This window comes from Phalacrocorax carbo, chromosome Z (assembly GCF_963921805.1).
Source record: "Phalacrocorax carbo chromosome Z, bPhaCar2.1, whole genome shotgun sequence".
Lineage (NCBI taxonomy): Eukaryota > Metazoa > Chordata > Aves > Suliformes > Phalacrocoracidae > Phalacrocorax > Phalacrocorax carbo.
The window spans coordinates 43,569,140-43,588,924 of NC_087548.1; the positions used below are offsets into that span (position 1 = coordinate 43,569,140).

Genomic DNA, 19,785 nt, shown 5'->3' on the forward strand with positions numbered 1-19,785 from the left:
GCAGCCCAGGGCTGCTGTAATGACGGTGGGACCAGAGCAGCTGTCATGACTATCTGCCTGTGAACTCCCACTGCACATCATCATCCTCCTCAGCTCTCCAAAGTCCTTGGCAAACTCTGTACAGCTGAGAACTACAAAGGCTTTGGCTCCTTACGCCTGGAAGTCAGCTGTCCCTGCTGTAGCCCAAGTCCTGCTCTTTTCCAGATTCCCTTGTCCCCTCCATGTAAATCTCAAAAGAGCCTCAGTCCCCAGCAAAGTGGCTTCTGTCTTGTGTAACCTGACTTCCAAGTTTTGGAGCACACCATATGTCCTTCCAATCAGACTCCCTTCATGTGTACAAGGCTGTTAGATACCAATGTGATTAGGGTAGTACAAGAAGCTAAATATAAAGCGTAGATGAGTATGCTTCCAGCTCTAAATGCATAAAAACAGATAATACGTAGTTTTAATTGCAAGTAGATCTTAAATGAAAGACAAGATCCACCTCATTCTGGACTTGCTAAACGGGAATTTAGTTTTAGCACTCTTTAATATATTCAAGAGCATGCAAGAAGTTGCTTTAATCTTGGATCAAACTATATTAACACCCACAAAGAGAAGCATTCTCTAGCAACCCTTGCCAAGTCTTCTAGGACAGCCTCCCAGAATATACTCTGATAGTAACATTTGTAGTTATGCTTGCCAGTGGCTCCATTGACAGCTGCATGTCTGCACAAGAGCTGGAGAGCCAAATCAGCAGAGACAGAGAAATCCTGTACTCCTGCTGGCACCAGAGTCTAAGCACCCATGGTAACCAACGGTACAGTGAAGGGAATACAATAACAGTGAGGGTAGCAGAGGAAGTTAAAATTGCTTAAATCCCCACTGTGTAGTTACAGTGTAGATGATGCAGCAAAGGATAAAAATTTTATATGCCCTTCAAATCAAATTTAAACAACACTTCTCATTTAGCTTGGATCAAAGACAACTATTAATTTGCTACTCTGGTTTTCAATAAAATACTACACTTTAGCTTAAAAATTTAAATTGCCTTTGAGATCATTAATAGCAGAACATGGTAGTGATTTCATACCCTCCGAGGAAACTTTTTCTTTCCCCAAAAGGTGTTCTCCCACATACAACTTTTGCAAAACCTGGCGTATTTGATACACACAATGAAGACAACAGCCAATTCTGTAGCACTCAATCTTCTTGAGCCTGTATCTGCACTGGCCATCCCAAGCAATAATAAATAACTTGCATTTACCTATATGAGGTGAGTCTGGGAAACAGGCATTTGAAAAGGTCATGCAACTATAATTTACTGGGCAAAGTTAATGTTTGCAGAGGGTTTTCAGATAAATTAATGGCTGCTTACACAACACTTTCATATAAATTACATGGCGTAATATTTCATATCACAAATAAGTAAAAAAGAATCATTAGTTTTCAGGTGGGACACACACACACACATCTATTTTTTCAACCACAGAGTCCTTTCAAAAAAGAAAGGAAAAAACCCATTATTCCAACAAATATAAATTCCCTTGATAGGGATTTATGTGGAAATATTTGGAAACCTCTGTATTTTCGAGTGTCTGGCCACAGGGAGCTCTGGCTGACAGCTATCTTTCAAAAGCCAGGGAATTTTATCAGAGTAACAAATATTCTGTTAAGGGACATAATGTTTGATATAAATTCATAGGAAGGAATTTGTGTCTTGGAAAAGGGAGAAAAGAATTTGACTGCACTAAAAACATCTGATCTTTCATTTGGTCGTCTGAAGCAAATCCCACAGTTGTAACAACATGGAAGTTGATTTGGAACCAACACTGACACAGGTGCGTTTGTATGGACAAAGTCCATTCTTTTGTAAGAGGAGCCCACAAAATCCAATAGCAATAGATAGAAGCAAAACTGGGTCATCTACTAATGCAGGTTGCCCAAACAAATAAACAAACAGCACTAGTTCTTCCATGGAAGAAGTACTACTGTTTTGGGAACATCTGGAAGGAGCAAACTCCTGATACGTTAAAAAAACAAACAAACAAAAAAACCAACCACCAAAATGTCAAATCCCAAAGAGATTAATAAGATCACCTGAGTGATCTTTCACATAAAAACCCAGTAATCCTAGTAATCCCTGCTGTTATGCTTGAAGAATTAACATTTCACTCAGCTTTCTTTTCCCCTACCTAGAAGATTTCATGACTGCTTAACCTCATTTGATGAATTAGTTTTGGTTTGGTTTTCCCCAAATCTACATAGAATTCTTTACTATATTTTTGTTAAGCTGGGGGCTTTTAGTCACCAGAAATAAAAATGAACTATGGCTTTATACACTGAGAACAGTGCAGTGTATTAAATACCTTTAATACTGCCAAAACAGGTGAGAATTGAATGAGTGGTTCCATGTGTTTTTGCATGGAAGTAAAGTAAAAGAAAATAAGTTCTTTTTAATCTGGATCATTCCACTGTGATGTAATGCAACCTTACAAACACTTGCACACATCTAACTAAAAGGATAAGGGACATGCAGATGAACAACCTGGGGAGGGACATTAGCATTCACATCACTTGAAGAAAAAGCTGTATGAGAATACACTCACAGAATATCTAGATTTTTATAGCCTTAATCTTTTCCAATGTGTTAAGAGCAGCAGGGAAACAGAAATGCAAGTAGCTATTACTTCAGTAGCTATGCTCTGTTGTAACCATACCTAAAAACATAACATTAGAATAAATTTTGAATTCATTTCAGAATAAGTGTCCAAGTCTCATCAGTTCCTATTGCACGCTCACATATATAAGATTTTAAGTAGTTAGAGCATTCTCTCTTCGCCTCCCAGTGGTATACTGTATTTCAAAACAGGACTCACTAGGAATGACAGCAAAAGGAGAATATGTATTGTGATGAAGTCAAGGCAGATGTTTGCCCCACCACTGATAAGGTTCAATTAAATTATTCCCGTACCTCTCCTTTTCTCAATAAGGGAAGAATAATTATTTAAAATTCACAAGACAATTAATCACAGCTTAATAAAGCTGACATGCCTTTCTGTCCATCACATTTATATTTTTGCAGTTAGGCAGAGGAAAGTCACATAAAAGGTCATATTTTAATAAAATCCAGTGATATTCTCACAGGCACAAAGCATAAGAAATAGGGGCACCCTGTCATACCTCAGTTTTAATTAATAAGAACAAGGTTTTTAAATTACATAAAATGAGTCACTAAGTCACTGGCAGCTGTCACGATGCCCTATCACTACTACCCAGACATTCTCCTCACTGTCTTCAAGCGCCTTTCAAAAGGCAAATTATTCCATCATGCTGTAGAGCAGAAGAAAAGATGTGCCCAGTGAACAGGACTTGAGGATGCCAAGACAGGATCCAGTGAAGAAATGGCCCCTTCCAAGGCACCGGGCTTTGGTTATATGGGAGCCTGCTGCAGCAGAGAGATGCCATGATCCTTCTTTATTTAAATGTGTGAACAAAACAAAGAACCAGGCTCACTTGCCATGCTGAAACTCAGAAGTAACTCTTCTGAAGGTAGCAAAATGGCAGCTGGATTAAAATGGCTTAGTCTCTTCTGCTCTCTTCATAGGTTAGCTGTCAGCTAACACGTCACTCAAGTATCTTCTCACAAAAATGCCAAGGGAACCTTTTGCAGCATTTTTTAAAATATTGAGCAGCAAAATATTAATTCTTATCAGAAAATTGAACTTGCTGAATGTGGTGAAACAGATGTGCTGATCAATAGTTCAACAGAAGCCTGTAAGCTCAGTGTTTTTTCTGATCAGCTTTTTCCGGGTAGATATGGAAATCTGATAATCTAGCACTGGACCTCTCTCTATAGTTAATTGTATGACAGATATGTTTTATTAATTTGTACTCCTAGAATAGAGATCCATGGAATTAAATATCACGGAAAAGGTAAAACTTCTATATAACTCGTGAATGTCTAACATAAAATATGGAACAGGATCATCCATTTTAGGAAGACAGAGCTACAGTGGAAAATTGCCAAATAGTAGCTATCAAGAGAACTCTGAAACTGTCTTTGTAACCAGACAAATAGGTAAGGCACACCAGATGCTGATGTAAGTGAAAGGAAACAGAAAAGAGAGAAAACCGTTCCTGAGGGCTGCGAAGAGCTGTAAGCCACTGAGCCTAACATTTATAACATAAATAGGTAAAATGTAGAAGAGAAGTATCATATATATACATAAATGGGATATGTGAGGACAGTTCTGTTATAAATTATAGTTATGCCTCAAACACCTCCGGGAATTCTTGGCAGGAATCAGCAGATCCACAGGCAAAAGAAGTCAGGTTGATACCACCTGATTTCCAAAAGGCAATAATGAACAGTGTCTCCCACCAAGACTACTGAAGAAATACAGGGGACATCCTCACATGCTGAGCAGGCATTGATGGGAGGAATCCACAACTACGAGAATCCCAGAGGGACCTGTGCAAAGCTTGTAACATTTACCGTCACAGGATCAGGAACATCACATTAACAGGAAAGGGTGTTTAAAAAATTAGCTAAAAAATATGCCTGGTTATACACAACAGAGGAAACAGCAGATTAAATTCACAACGGATGGGCAGAATTATGCACAGGGAAGAAAACAACACAGAAAATTACATCTCTCCCAGAGCTATGATGTATAAAAACACAAGCTTTGTCTAACCACCCTTCTTTCCCTACTAACTTTAAATAAAGGATTAGCACGTTCTTGAAACACTGAATTGATCAAAATCTTTTCAACTGTACCTTGACTTAATTAATGAAAGATGTTGGGTTCTAAACGTTGAATTTATCCTTTCAGAATCTGCAGCCACTGTATGAAACAATACTGAAAGTAAGAGAAATTCTGGTTTTGTTTTGGCTTTTTTTTTTAAAAAAAGGCTGTTTCTATGGGTGTGTGTAAAGTGCAGCCTGGACTGCTCTAAAATATTAGATGTAGGTGTGCCATTTAAAAAATTGTTTTGCTGAAAGAAATATAAACAAAGCATACAGGCTTAAGGAAGGGAAAAAGAGAAGACACGTTAACACTGGCAAGCTCACTGTCATGAACATTGCACTTTGGTTGAACAACATATTTGATAGGCTTCTGAAAAACAAACTGTTTTAAGCTTTAACTCCTCTGAAAGGGAATTTTTCATTTTCTTTTTTTTTTCCCCCCAGGAAATTGGTGTCTCACAAGCTAATTTCTGTATAAATAGTATACATATGCTTAAACAAACAATTACATGTATCTCAATATACAAACAAAACATAGGGGTTTTAAGCAAGTGCAGAGAGCCTTGTAATCTTTGAATAAATATTGTCCTCCTACTTTGTGTACTTAATCGTTTGCTTTCATTTGATTTTCTTCACATCCTATTCCTCTCCAAGTTTTCCAAGGACCATCCTCAACAAAGCGAAATGGCTAGGGTATCATGCAAGCTACAGACAGGACTGCCGTGCGTGTCATTCGCTGACAGTCCTGAAGAGGGTATAGTTGCACAACGCACTGCTACTTCTCTCCTGAAACACCGTACTTCAGGGACCCGTTCAACTTTGAAACCGAAAGACTGATTAATCCATTTTCCTCAATTCCCCTTTGTCTCACTGTTGAAGGTTTAGGACAGAAAAAGAGCATGCAGGGTTCTGAATCTCACTTCCTTACTGTTCCAAAGAAGTTACTTAAATACATTTCTGTGCAATTCACCACTATGTTAACAACCTACAGATAAAATAACTTAATTAAAGTTTCAGTCAGGTCAATATCTATCAAGAGTTCTATAATTGCACTACATACAGAAATTTCACAGCAGAAGATGTGTGATCCCTAAATGAAAGATGTTATTCCACCAGTCAACCAGAGCAGCCCCCGTGATGTGAGCCACTCCCACTAACCAGACCTACATTTCAAGCAAATGCAGTCTAAATTACAAGCACACATGCTGGAATTAGTTATGATTAATGAAGGTTAACAGGACAAGAAAACCCACAAGCTGAAACCGCACTTCAAATACAGCATATTAGACAGCATATTGGTAGAGCATCTATTATAATCCAAGGCACAAACCCTCCAAAATTAACATACACTGTTTGGAAACACATAAAAGTATTTCTTAGCTGTCTTTTTACAAAACAGCACTCTAAATTACCTGAATTCATTTTTATGCATTTCAGCTATTTTCTTCTCTAGCTTTTGTGACTGCTTGGGAAAAATCTTGAAGTCACTGATGTAATTCTCTGGGTGCTCATCAGGATCATAATCACCAAGCTCAGCTAAACAGATCCAAAATACAAAACAAAACAGAAAAATTCAATTGCAACATTAATTAATACGGAAAAAAGTCAGTAAATACAGTGTAATTCAAGACATTTCCATGATCCTTAAGAATCCAGCATCTCTCAAGAAATCCTATTTGAAGAACTGACAGTTAACTGCCACTTCAATCAATGAGTTTCAAGCGAAGTTCATGGTTCATTAACTGCAGCAGTAATTAGCAATCCTCAACTATTTTCTGTGGCTGAAATACGCTCTGTAAAATAGAGGCATAAGTAATGCTCCCCTTTGAGTACCTGTCATTCTGGTACCAGGCAGAACTAAAACAATGCACTCTAGATTCTCCTCTTTTCTACACCAATTTATCCTTGCTGATATGGACTCTTTTAATTCTGTTCTAGCAGAGAAACACAGACCGTAGCATTAATTAAGGTGGCCCACAGTCCTTGATTCTTCTTCTAAAAGATGCGTCACTTAGGTACCTAAACATGGCATTTGGTGTTTTAGTTTTCTAAATAATCCTCTTTTAATAAGGTCTAGGCTCAATCTCGATTTGGATACACTGCCTCATAATGCATTAAGAGGTTAATTCCTGTTAAGGCAGAATGAAGGGGACTTCCACACACATGAAGTCCCCAGTCAGACATCTAGCTAACTATTTCTCTGTGTGCAATCCAAGACACATACCTGAATTTGGCTCTAAGGAAGTGATGGGAAGAAAGAGAGGGAGAATTTAAAATAAAATGTAAAAAAAAAAAGGAAAAAAGAGAAAAAATTACTCTTCTCCTTGAATTACCTCTACTATTTTTGCCAGAGATTCCATCATCACACAGGTCGTCTTTAACATAAGAAGGGGCACTGAATGACACTTTTCCCTGCTTCATTCAAATGAAATAGGCTACATTTACATTCAGGATTCAGAACAGAATTTTGCTTTGTTTATAACTGGAATCTAGCATTGATGCCATACTTTTTCACTTAAATGCTAAGACAACCTATTGTTTTTAAAATTTTCTTAAGTTCCAGTTTGGTTTTAGTTGGCTAAATGGCTGAATTCCTTGAAACACTTTACAGTTCATGTCAATGTAGGGAAACAGTACAACTGAAAAAAAAAAATACATTATTGCTAGCTATATTCCCACAACAGATTTGAGTTTCTTTTTCTACTGAACATACCTATGAGTTAAGTATTTTAAAAAGCCTGCTGCTTGTACTTACCTTGGACAATACAGGCACCCAGGTAGGCAGCATCAGAAAAAGAACACAGCAAACGGCCATGGAAAATGTCCCTTTTTATTTGTAGATATAAGAGGTATCTGAAATATAATTTAAAAATTAGGAAATGATGTGTCATCTTTTTAAAACAGGTTTAACTTATCAGTGTGAAACCAGTTGTACAACTGTTCTGGATCTCTCTCTTGATACCTTAAATGGCAAGAAAAAGAGGCAAAGCTCAACCACAGGAAAAACTAACTGTAAGACCAGAGATTTTTCTCAATGACAATGAAATAATGACAGCAGAAGTTACAAAAACGCACTAAGAGATAGCATGGAGAGTACTTTATTTAAAAAGTACAGCTGTTACAATGCTCATTAGTAACATGAGATAAATTACGGTACTGTAAGTTTGTTTGAACACATTCCTCTCATTAAATACAGGTTTACACAATGAAGTCTCTCTCTCTTATTCCTGTAGATAAAATAGTACATTGACCACAGTGGAAAGGATTTCCTTCACTTTCTTTTCTTAATCCACAAAGAATCCTGGATAAAGTTTTGAGGAAGAAGTGACTCCCTGAGGCCCAGGGGGGTGGCAGGCACAGGGGACCTGCCTGGGAGGAACCTCTTCCATTCCTCTCAGAGATGTTCTTCCTCCAGCAGAACTGGGAAGAAGAAAACAAAATGCTCCTTCTACCTGCTCTCCCCCTCCTACCACGGAGCAGCATTAATTCTAACATAGCAAGTGGAGAGGCACAGCTGTGAGGCCATCACTTTCTCTTTTGCTTTCTCCCCCGGAGAGCAGCCCCTCAGTGATAGACCAAATCACAGCCCAGTGACTCTCTCAGTTCCTTTCCCAGCCACCTAGCTGGTTACAGCTGCGCCATTCAGCAGCTTCACCCCTCTGGGAAAATAAACCATTTAAGCATTGCTTTGGCAGATAAAGTCAACTATCTAGAGGGTGCTGTCAGTCTCAGTGCCTTCTGCAGACCTTCAGGACATTCCTTGATGCTGTGAGTCCTCTCTAACCTTGAGCTACAGTGTAGCCAATAAAAATCTGCTTTTTTAATAACATTGATGCCAGGCGTACTTTGGCGAAGTTACTCGGTTCTGTGTGTACCATGAGTTCCTGCACCAAGTAGCTTATCTGAAGCTTAATCTGAGTTCCTGATTCAAGAAAGGGTGGAAGTATTATCTGAAGGGCAAGAAAAATTTTCCTCCTTTCCTTCGATTGTTACTAAATGGTACATAAACACGAGACAGTTATCACTGAGAAAAGCAATTTGTACTCATTGTGAACACATCCCTTCACTGCATTAACAGTATTACAAGTTTCTACAGGAACTTTGCACTTCAAGGCCTTTTTTTTATTATTATTTTGCAACCCCTGTTTTTTTCCTGTAATTAGTGTCCAGTAACAGCTCACTAATTCACTTCCATAATTCAGTACTGCTACAGTACAGGTAGTTCACAGAGCAGAACTGCATCAGGGTGAACCAAAGGCCTCAGAGAGATCGGGTAAAAATTCTTAATGTGCAACAACAGCCTACTGGAAAAGGCTCAGTATACTGATGCAGATTCTACACATAACTTTGGCAAATGAGCAGTCCCCATCCTAAAACTTCTGTTAAGTCTTGCCAGGGTGAAAAGTTGGGCTGTGCTTCCCCAGAGTGACCATCATCTTGAGGCCAAAGTGCGTTCACCTTTTAAGAAGTGCCAAAAAAGCCACCTATGAAAGAGCATCCCAAGATTTCACAGCATGGCCTGTTAGCTGAACTGTAGGGTCAAGAGATCTCCAGTGACACCGCACATTGGTAGTTTCTGAGTCTGAAAATTACTATAATGAGATATGAAAGTAAATAGGCTTCTGGAAAATCATATTAGCCCAACCTACATTTGCAGACATGAGGCAGAGATGAGGACTAAGAATCTGAAGTCTCAGGACCAGGTGTATCTTGCGCCACAACCTTGAAATGGGCAGTAGAAAAAAGCAGCAGAAAAATATGAAAATCCCTCACATTGTTTTGATTATCAGTAATAAATCTCAGGGAGTGGAAAAGGCTCTTCTGTTGGCAGGGTGATTCCATCATCTTGATATAAGGAACGAAATTTTTTACAGTCAGAACAGTCAATCACTAGGATAACCAATCAAACCTCCCTAGGGATGTGGTAGAGTAGCCATCACTGGAGGCTTTCAAGATGCAACTGGACAGGGTGCTAGATGATCTCATCTAGGCTCCCTTTCCCACAAAAGGCTGGACCAGATGATCCTTCAAGGTCGCTTCCAACATGGTCTGTTCTGTGATTCTGTGAGCATGCTAATTCCGACTCCCCAGCTCTTTGGATGGAAGCAAACACTATGAACAGTTACTTTTCTTTGTATTTACAAAATATTTACTTTGTAAATACTTTGTAAATATTTTGGTATTTACAAGATGAAAAATTAGTTTTGCAGTAAATTCTCTCCCATGTAATAGGACGAGGCACCAATACTGCCCACCTTGACCATCTATTACAAGCCATTATCTTCAGAGCCCAGGGAGAACGGACAAGCTTCAAAAATGGACTCAAAGCACCTACTCAAGAGTCAGGCAGCCTCTCTCTTTCTCCCTCTCAAATGCTATGCAATAAATCACAAGTTAGATTCCTGAAGGTGAGATGGCAGGGAGTCCCGCTCCTCCCCAGTATACTGTTATTTTATGAGAATAAACCTAAAAACACGCATACATTAATTCAAACCCAGTTTTTTTAAAACAGGGGGACAGCCATCAGTACAACAATTTGGGACACTAAGATGCTACAGCAGCACTTAGGATCAAAGACAACAGCAGCATTGACAGAAAACCCTCAGAATGAAGTAAAAAACTCATTTCTATGCATTCCACTAAAATTCTATATAGATGAACATGGGAGTTTGGGTGGGAGTGTGCATACTTGTGGCATTTCTAAGCAAATAGTTTGTTGCTGACCAGGATCAAAGATATTTCTGCATCCATAGTAGTCTCCATTATCTGAGCTCATCTTAAACAGAAATACATGGTTTTATTTTCCCCAGAAAGAAATCAGGCAGGAATATATATAGGTATTATACTAGTTTCTTGCTTAAGCTTGTTTGCAATATGAAACTACCAGAATTTGTCCAAAAAATACCCCCCAAAGTTAGCTTAATTACAATAACGATACATACTTTCAATCTATAACTGTCAATATATGCACTTTTGTCAATTACATGAAGCTAATAAAAATGTCCATTTCCTCCAGCTAAATCACTGACTCTGCAGTTGTTCAGAATAAAAAATCAGAATTAAAAAATTGCAGAAAATTTCCACTATAATTTTTTGACACTTCAGTACAACACATTTTAAATTCTCTTGTCTCCCTAATGTACCAGGGAATATTTTCTTTCTGTAACAACTGGGAAAATGCAAATACACATTCAATTTTTGCTAAGAGATATGTTAACAGAAAATAAATAAGATTAAGCAGAGGATATATAACCAAAACAGCACATAATGTATAATTTTAGGAAAAAGAACATTTGTGACCCAGAGCTGAGTTCTGCCCAGTGATCATCCTGGGATGACAGAGCTGAACACAAGCCATTGTGTCAGCTAGCTTCCGTCATAAATGACGGCTGTGGATGTTATTAATCTGTCTTTGTTTCAAAATATATAGTCCCTAGCACTGAGGAAGAAGCTCTGGTTTTGCTCCCTTATATGAAAGGGGGTTTGTTGTTCCAGTGTTTCATTGGCCGTCTGGGGGGAGAGGGGACGCTTCTTGAATTGTTCATATACCTTTCCTTTACACTAATAAATTTTTAAATAAAAATACTGAAGTTTATTTTTTCTGTCACTACGGTTCTGTGCTACTGAGTTGCTGTATGTATCTAACCATAGAAATCCTTAATCAAATGGTTTGAAATTGCATGTGGAATTTAAATTATTCCACTTCTGAGAAAAAAAAAAAAATAAAAAAAAGAAACATCTCCAAGACAGAAGGCAATAGTCAAGAGGGGAAAAGAGGCACAGAGCACAGTTCACGGTGGAGAATGGAGAAACTGTTGGCTAGGATACAAGGGAAGCACTTGCACTTATAAGAGGGGCAGAGAAATACCCATGCAAAGCAGAATCAGTGTCTGATGTGTTTTTCAGAGACCACCCACACCGCAAGCTGCAATACTGTTCATCTTCAAAGCATGAAGGGCAGTCTGGAACAAGACTAAGACATTAAGGAGTTCTTTCAAATGAAGGAGATATACACACTTTGGACTGAAAGCCAAAGTTGCAAGCTTTGCCAAAGGGTGGCTCAACCTCAGACACTTCCTTTATTCCAGATAAAGTAATTTACGTCCCAGATCAGCAAAGACCTATGAATGTATACCTGACTCCTGAGTTCAGTAAGGTTTATGCATGTACTTAAAATTGCCTACACTTACAGAAATAACTTGCAAAATCAGATCTGATTTTGCTGCTTCTCATGTCCTTCCACCACAGCTGTTTTCTCCAAGTCCTGGCACAACTTTATAGCCTGATTTACAGCCCTAAGTACTCAGGCTTACCAGCAGGCTAGTAAATATATGCTTCCGTGCTTACACTCACAAATGTCTATCATTGGAATAACCTCATTTCCATTTATTATCTGTTTGCAATACAGATGACTCAACTCCAGGTTAGCCAAGCCCTTCCCGCAACTGCAGATGAAGGGTCAGCAATATCTATTCTTGTTTTCAAGCAGGCTTCATGACCTCCAGAGACCATGTTGCTAACTGCTTAACCGTCAATTTATTTATCTATTTTAAGATGTTCAGTGAGGCAAGAAAGCTTTCCCAGAGCCAAACTTTGTGGTTTGCCCGCATAGTGTTTTTCTTCTTGTGTTCGAGTCACTTCACTCATTTTATTCCAGTAACAAGCATTTCTCCCAGTGTTGTCGCAGCCTTTCCAGCTGACAGACAAGGTCACCGCAACAGGTCCAGCAATGTTTCAAAAATCGTTATTTCAGCGTGGTGTCTAACTTTGACTGCCCTGCTCTTTCCCATGCTGCTGCACATACACAGGTGCAGAGTAGCAGAGGACAAATGCTTGTGTTTACAGTATTCCTGGATTGGGTGCCCCCCACCCTGAGCAGAATTTGAGAGTTCCTTATGTATATTATTCTGGACACTAACTTTGCATTCTATCTTTTGCAGTAGATATCATCAAGTACACTGCAGGAGCACTAGTTTCCTGCCAAAGTCTATGAATCTAACCTAAACAGTAACTACTACATACAAGTATGTAATAGCACAACTAAGAGAACACCGTTTCTATGCTTTACAGTGCCACCTAGATAATAAGACTAATAGAGAAAATAATTCTAGTCTCTAAAAATATATCGCTTGTCTACTTACTAATACCGGATAAGTATTTTGATATCTTATAAACTAAAGAAAAGCCAGCAGTCTATTAGCTACCAATAAAACACAGAGTTGACAGATCTTGGAGTCATCATAGACTGGTCTCTGAAATCATGAACCCAGGGTGCAGCAGCAGCCAAAAAAGCTGATAAAACATTGGCCATCATCAGGGAAGATGCTGTGAACAAGACAGAGGGGCATTTTGCCACTGTTTAAAGCCTTGATGTAATCACATCTTGAATGTTTTAGCCCCTGCATCTTAAGTAGGACATAGTTGAGCTTGATACAGGGAAGAACAACTAAAATGAGTGAGAGCATAGAGGAGAGACAGTGACTGAGGGGGAATATGATTAAGTCTTATGAAATCTTGAGGGTAGTAAGAAAGGCAAACACAGAACTGCTGTTCCCTGAATCCTTGAATACTTGAGGCTAGGGGGAAGTCAGTGAAATCAAGAAATTGCTTAAAGCAGATGAAGGAAAGTACCTTACACAGCAGGTAGTGAAGAAATTGCTTCAGGAGGCTGTGAAGACAAACAGTGTTACTAAGTGCAAAAAAAGAGTGATAAGAAATATTCATGAATAACAGATCCAGAAAATAATACCAAAATTAATAGGCAAAAATATAACTTAAAATTCCTAATAAAATAATTTGAGAAACATTTAAGTGAATTTGGGTCAGGAAGATATCATCTATTTGTTTTCTTGTTTTTCTGGAACAATACGAAAGTTCTGTTCACACTAGCATGGCTTAAAGCCATCACAGCATTTGTAAAACAGATACACATGGCAACAAGCATGCCAAAGTGATGTTAGTACAGCAGTTGCCCTTTTAATCTACCTCATCAGTCATAAGCCAAATTCTAGCAGAAGCATTAGGAATTTTGAGGATAGACATCATAACTTCAAAACATAATCTTCGTTCAAAAACAGGAAAAGAGAAAAAACTTATTCTCTTAAAATATCTAACACCAGAAGTAGTAGGAACTATCTTGTTAACCCAATTGGGGAACTGCATGATTGTCTTTGTGTTAACAGGCACCTGTAGGAAGAACCACCTTCCTTGTTCTGTACTTTCTGGAAAGAAGTACTAATGCTAAGGATTCAAACACAAAAAAAGTAGCAGCACCCCACAGCTCCATCCGGAACCTATGTTTCTCCCACATCGCCAAAATAATCAGTGAAGCTCTGGATCCATAGTATTAAACAAAAAAAAAAGGCAAAACAAAACAACAAAAAAAAACCCCAGACAAAACAAACCCAACAAACAAAATCGCCAAAAACTAAACTACAACACTAAAATTACTCCCTTAGAAAGAAACGTCCATTTTCTGCCCTGGGAGGGGGGTGGGAAAGTCACTTGAATAACAGCTTTCCAGTAATCTCAGATCTCTCATTTCTGTGGTCAGGATGACGACTGTCACTTATTTGACCTAGCACTACATGGGCTTGTCCTCCTGGCCTTGGAGCTGGCCAGTGTATGCATTACAGTGTAAGGTCTTTCCTTGGGAAAAGGTAAAAGTGTGAAAAATCACCATGATAGCCAGCTGCTTGACAACACTAGCTACAGGGGGAAAAAAAATTAAAAAGCTTTATTGCTACACAAGAATTCATTTCACTGCTGAATAAAAAGGACAAAGGAGTGGTAAAGGACAAGCTTTGTTTTGAATACTGGGTACATAAAAGCCCCACAACAGCACAGGAATAGATGCCCCTCTGCAAGTTTCCACAACTGAACTGCATCTCCTCAGCCCTCCTGCCTTCCCCTCAGAGGACCCCAAGAGGACACCTGAATGTGTATGCTCTCCTTGTCCCACAGGCACAAGCTCCACCAAAAAATCCAGCACTCTCCTGGATCATTTTTTTCCCCACTGGGAATGCTATCTGCAGGCCTGCCAGCACCGAGTGCTCTTACTAATGACTCTATTCCTTTTTAAGACCTATGCTATTCAATCTGATTTTGAGTCCAATACTATTAAAACTATAAACTCACTTGCCAACTGCCAATACGGCCTCAAGAAAGCCAAAACAGACAAGTGGACTTGCAGTAGCATCAACACATGGCTACCACTGCACATCTCAAGAAACACAGGACAGGGTACCCAGAGAGGCTGAGGTATTCCTAAATGATGCCTGCAACAGAGTTCAGCAGCACAGGCCCACCTCATATTGGCTCACTTTTGGAAGGAAGAACATATTGCAAGACTCTTCAACTTGCAAATAAATGGTTTGATAGTCAAGCATTAAAAACCAGCTGGAGCACTATCAACCTCAAATGGCCTTCCACTTCTGAAGGAAAAAGCACTAGGCTCTTCCAGCACAAGGCAATATCAAGTACAGCTGTTTGAGACAGGACTAGTCAAGCATTGCATGCATGCAGCTGTATTGTTCTTCCTGGCCCAGGCTAGCTCACTCAGGGTCTTGAATCTACCATGTTTACATACCCCAAGACTTTGTCATTTTACATGGCTTCCGGTTAAACATTTTTTTACCGGCTTTTCTTGTATCAAAGTACTTATTACACTGTTTTATGACTGCCCAGTGACTGAAGAACGGCTTCTTGGATTAGGAAATATGGATTAGGAAAAAAGGGCATGATGAAAGCTACTTGAAATAATCCATCTTTGGTTAATTCCACCAGCTACTCACCCATGCCCTCTTCTAGGTCTGTTTTTTCTACAATAATCATGGATTACTGTTGATACAGTATTATCTGTAGCATTTTAGATCATTCCTTTGGGACCTCAAATGACTTTATATTATCTCATTCGAATTATATATACACAGTAAAATGTAGGGATTTGGAGATAAGAAGGCATGAGGCCTTGGGCTGCCTTATTATGTAAGAAAGAGCAAACACTGATTTATTTATTACCTAACCAGGAACACTGAAAAGAAATAACATAGTAAAAATCTGGGCCCAAGTGTGACCAGTCTTTGGATCCATCTGTATACAGTCCCTTGACTGTTCCCATTCTGTTCACATGCAGCATCTCAGGCTTTCCCAGCTCTGGCCTGTGATCAAAAAATAGTGAAGAGAGCCACAGAGCAAAAATATTTGTGCTTTCCAGACAGTGTAGTGGGATGCTGTGTGTACTGCAGACTGAATGACCTCTGTAGTTACAACTTCCTTCATCGCAATTTTGTATCTTTGCATGCCACATACATAGCTAAAGAAAACCCCCTCTCACCATCAGTCCTATCATGCTTTCTGCAAAAACAACTGGAATGCACCGAAAAGATGAAAAAAAAAGAAAATTAGGAGAAAAGGAAATTAGCAGTAATACTGAAAATGTATATACACAAGGCCTCTACCCCAATCCTGTGTAGTGTCACCCAGAAGACAGGCTGCAGAGAGGATGCTGGTCTAATAAGAAAATAAACTAAAGTTATGTTTTACAGGTATGTGTGGCAGGAGGTGTGAGCACCTGCTTGTCATGTTGCCTAATTAAAAACTAGTAGTTATTACTCTCATCAGGGATGCTCAGCGAGGGCAGTTAAATGCTGCTTTCTGAAATTTAAGTACTTTGTTCTGACTTCACATCACCTGTAAGTGCTAGACAATCAGATCTAGAAATCCACAGATGTACCATTCAGAAGAGCCTGACATCCTCCAGATGGTACACATGAAGCAGAAGTCAAACCCTGATGCCACCGCATAAAGCAACATCACTCTTCTACTAAGTTTGAGCACCTTTCTCTGTTTAAAAGATTCTGTTCAAAATCCATATTCACTGTTTGTGTTGCAATCTGCTGACCCTCCAGTGCACCTGAAATAAATTCAGAGGCCCAATGATTCAAGCAAAATAAGTTAAATCCTTGCCAGTATCATATCACAATTCTTTAAAAGGATCAGAAAAACTGCCTGATTAGTTTAACTATTAAAAAGTGTGTCTTTAGTCATTCTTGAACACGTTTCAGACACGTATGGCCTCACTGCTGAGGAAGCCGTATTTCCAAAAACAAGGACAGATCTTCTAAAGCCATGCTAATACAAGTCAAGGAGATGAGTTAAGATGGCTAAGTACTGAAGTGTATTAAGATTAGGACTTTGTTGAGAAGTGGGGTTTCATGTAGTCTGTTATTACAGAAACAAGAGAGGTCAAGGCAACAACCCCCATGGCCACGGAAGTTAACTTGTGAATTGCAATCTTAACACCAGCTGACTCTAGAGAAAACAGTGATCAAGGACCACGCAGAACCTCCTTGTGCAGTGAGAGGTGGAAATTTTGTCCTAAGTCCATGGAATTCCTTATTTAGCAAAAACACCTCAAAGTGCCTTAACATCCAGAGGCAGACACTGATTTTATTTCAAAAGCATAGCTATTGAAGCAATTGTTAATTAAAACAAGGGAAGATGAAAGTAAGCAGCTGGTATGGTATGACATGACTGACAATATTCACAGGCGTCCTTAGCAGTGGAACAAAATGCAGTGACAGGCAAGCATGTGGCTCGATCCTTTGCCCAAGGCACTCCTGGCCTCTGAACAGGCAGTGTGCACACATTTTCAGGCTCTTATGGGTTTTTTTCTATAATATCATAGACAGAGGGATGACTTCAGCTACATGATTCTTCATCTTAATTTCCAGAAAATAGTTCCACCTGTAAAACCACAGACTAACTGAAGGATTACAGTCCAGCCCAGACTACCAAAGGTGAGACAGAAATGAAGCCACAGTAATCTGAGGTGACAAATACTCAAGTTTTCTTTCTGCAAGTGATGTCTAAATCTTGAATACTATTTCTATCCAAGTTACGCTATTTTCGCAGAAATCAGACAATTTACCACATACACACACAGCTTCATGTATTGAATAGATAATTTTTTAACATCAGATATTCCCACGGAAGCGCTGGAAAAATTTTTTTTTAACATCTGTATGTCTCTTTCATGTCTCTACGGTACTTCATTAAAGATTTACTCCTCCTATAAAGCTTTTACAAAGACTGCATCGACAATAATCCCCACGAGGCATTTAGACAGGGTTAATTAATATTCTGAACCGAGGAGTAGTACGACAATGTGACAGGATGAGTCTTACTGTATCTTAATTTCATTATCTAAATGGGGACTACAGACACCCGTCAGATTTCTACACAGTTGAAGAAGCAAGAGAGCAGCTCTGTGACATGCTTAGGCATGGAGAATAGCAGAAATGCAAAGCCCTATTATTCTGACTCAGCTGACTGTATATACAGCTATGAAGTACTGACGGCTTTTAAGTCAAAGGGTGACAATATTATTAATTTCTTTTCAAATTATCTTAAGCACATAGTGCAACAAATATGATTGCCTGGTGAAAAGAGAAGAGCTTAAAAAAAAAAAACCTTTCAAAAAGCCAACTAGCTATCAAGGTTTCATGACTGCTTCCTGTCAAATACTAATGGACCTTTCTTTTCTTGAATGTCATCAATTGTTTCAATTCAAGGAAAAAAAATTTAACTCAATTTAGAGCATCATCTTGAACCTGATTCTCTGCTTTAGATGATGAAGCAAATTCTCAGATGCGAGTTACATGACTATACTTCCTCATTTCAGGAGCTAGTGAAGCTATCTTGTTTCCTATACTTTGTTATTGTTTAAGAGACCTGGGCAGAGATAAAGCAAAGCTTCCCAAATAGCAACAGTGGGAAACTACAAAGCTGATCAGATACAAAAAGGTGTCACATGCACAAGGACATACAAAAAGAAATTATTTCTCCTTTTTAAGGTCTTAATAGTATTAGTTTAAACAATAGGCTGTAAACCAGTTTTCATACAGCAGCTTGACTTTAAAAATTGATTTCGAATATTCCAGCAAAGCCTAAAACATACTGACAGCACAATACACTTCAGAAAGCTAATTCCTTGTGCTTTGCATTTCGATAAAGCTTCTCCTGGGAGGGTATCCAAGTAGTTAAAAGGAACAAAAAATCAATTAATTAAGGTTCTTGAATGAGGAAGCTCTATACGAAGTTTATACTCTGGATCATAAAAAGTAAAACGTTCATCCAAGGACAAACACTGACAAATAATGAAAATCCTTTGACTTCCTGGTTTACAACCTGTTCACTCATCTAAATAGTTTCACTATTTCACCCAAGATAAACAGCTATAATATGAACTGCATGTTCCAGCTGCTCTATACGAACCACAAACCTACTACTCAGTAAAACACTAGCTGCTCCTGAAACTTTCAGTATGAGGCCAGGGATAACGGGATCACTCCCATTCATGAAGTGACTTGTGAGCATAAGAATTTGCAGGGCTTGGGGAAAGTATCAATGAAGAACTCAAAGCAACAAGTGCTCAGGCTCTCATGCTCCTGCAAAAAGGAACTAACAATGCGGTAAGGTGGACATACAGTCCTGCACAGCTGGTACAGGTCAAAAGAGCAGTTACTTTCCCACATTTTAGCCCCTAACTACATTTCTTGAAAAATACCCTGAGCAACAGAATATTCACAATGGCTAGTAGGAAGGATATCACTCCCATGCATTTAAGTATGACTGATCTGTTGCACAGGTGTGTCTTCATAGCAAAGGCTGGAAAATTCCAATGTAAGCAACAAGACTTGTTAACCTCCACAGCAGCGGTACTTTAAAAATATAAATATATTACACCACTACATCAGTTTGCTAAAGGGCTATCAGTACTTTAAAAATACGATCTTCTTTCTGGTCCTAAAGACACATGCAAGACAAAATTCAGTGAGGCTATTCATGTTCCTGTTGAAAGACTCAGGGCCATTACTGAATTAAACTTCACAGCTTATTTCACACAAAAAAAGAAAAACTAAGACACAGAAGGAATCTACTCCAGACCACAATCCTTGCCAAGAGAAAAGTCAAGGTAATCCTTGCCAAGTCATTTGACCACTTGTTCTAGTCAATGTGGATTCACCAGGGGGAGATCACGCTTAACCAAC

General features: G+C 38.9%; 1 protein-coding gene across 1 annotated transcript in view; it reads right to left on the reverse strand.

Moving 5' to 3' along the window:
- FRMD3 (FERM domain containing 3) overlaps nucleotides 1–19,785 on the reverse strand; it is a 154,069-nt gene that overhangs the window by 38,049 nt on the left and 96,235 nt on the right. Inside the window, exons 5-6 of the mRNA XM_064437931.1 lie at nucleotides 7,488–7,585; nucleotides 6,145–6,268 (exon numbers count right to left, since the gene is read on the reverse strand). Of these exons, the coding sequence (XP_064294001.1) occupies nucleotides 6,145–6,268; nucleotides 7,488–7,585 (222 nt within the window). The remainder of the gene's footprint in view (nucleotides 1–6,144; nucleotides 6,269–7,487; nucleotides 7,586–19,785) is intronic.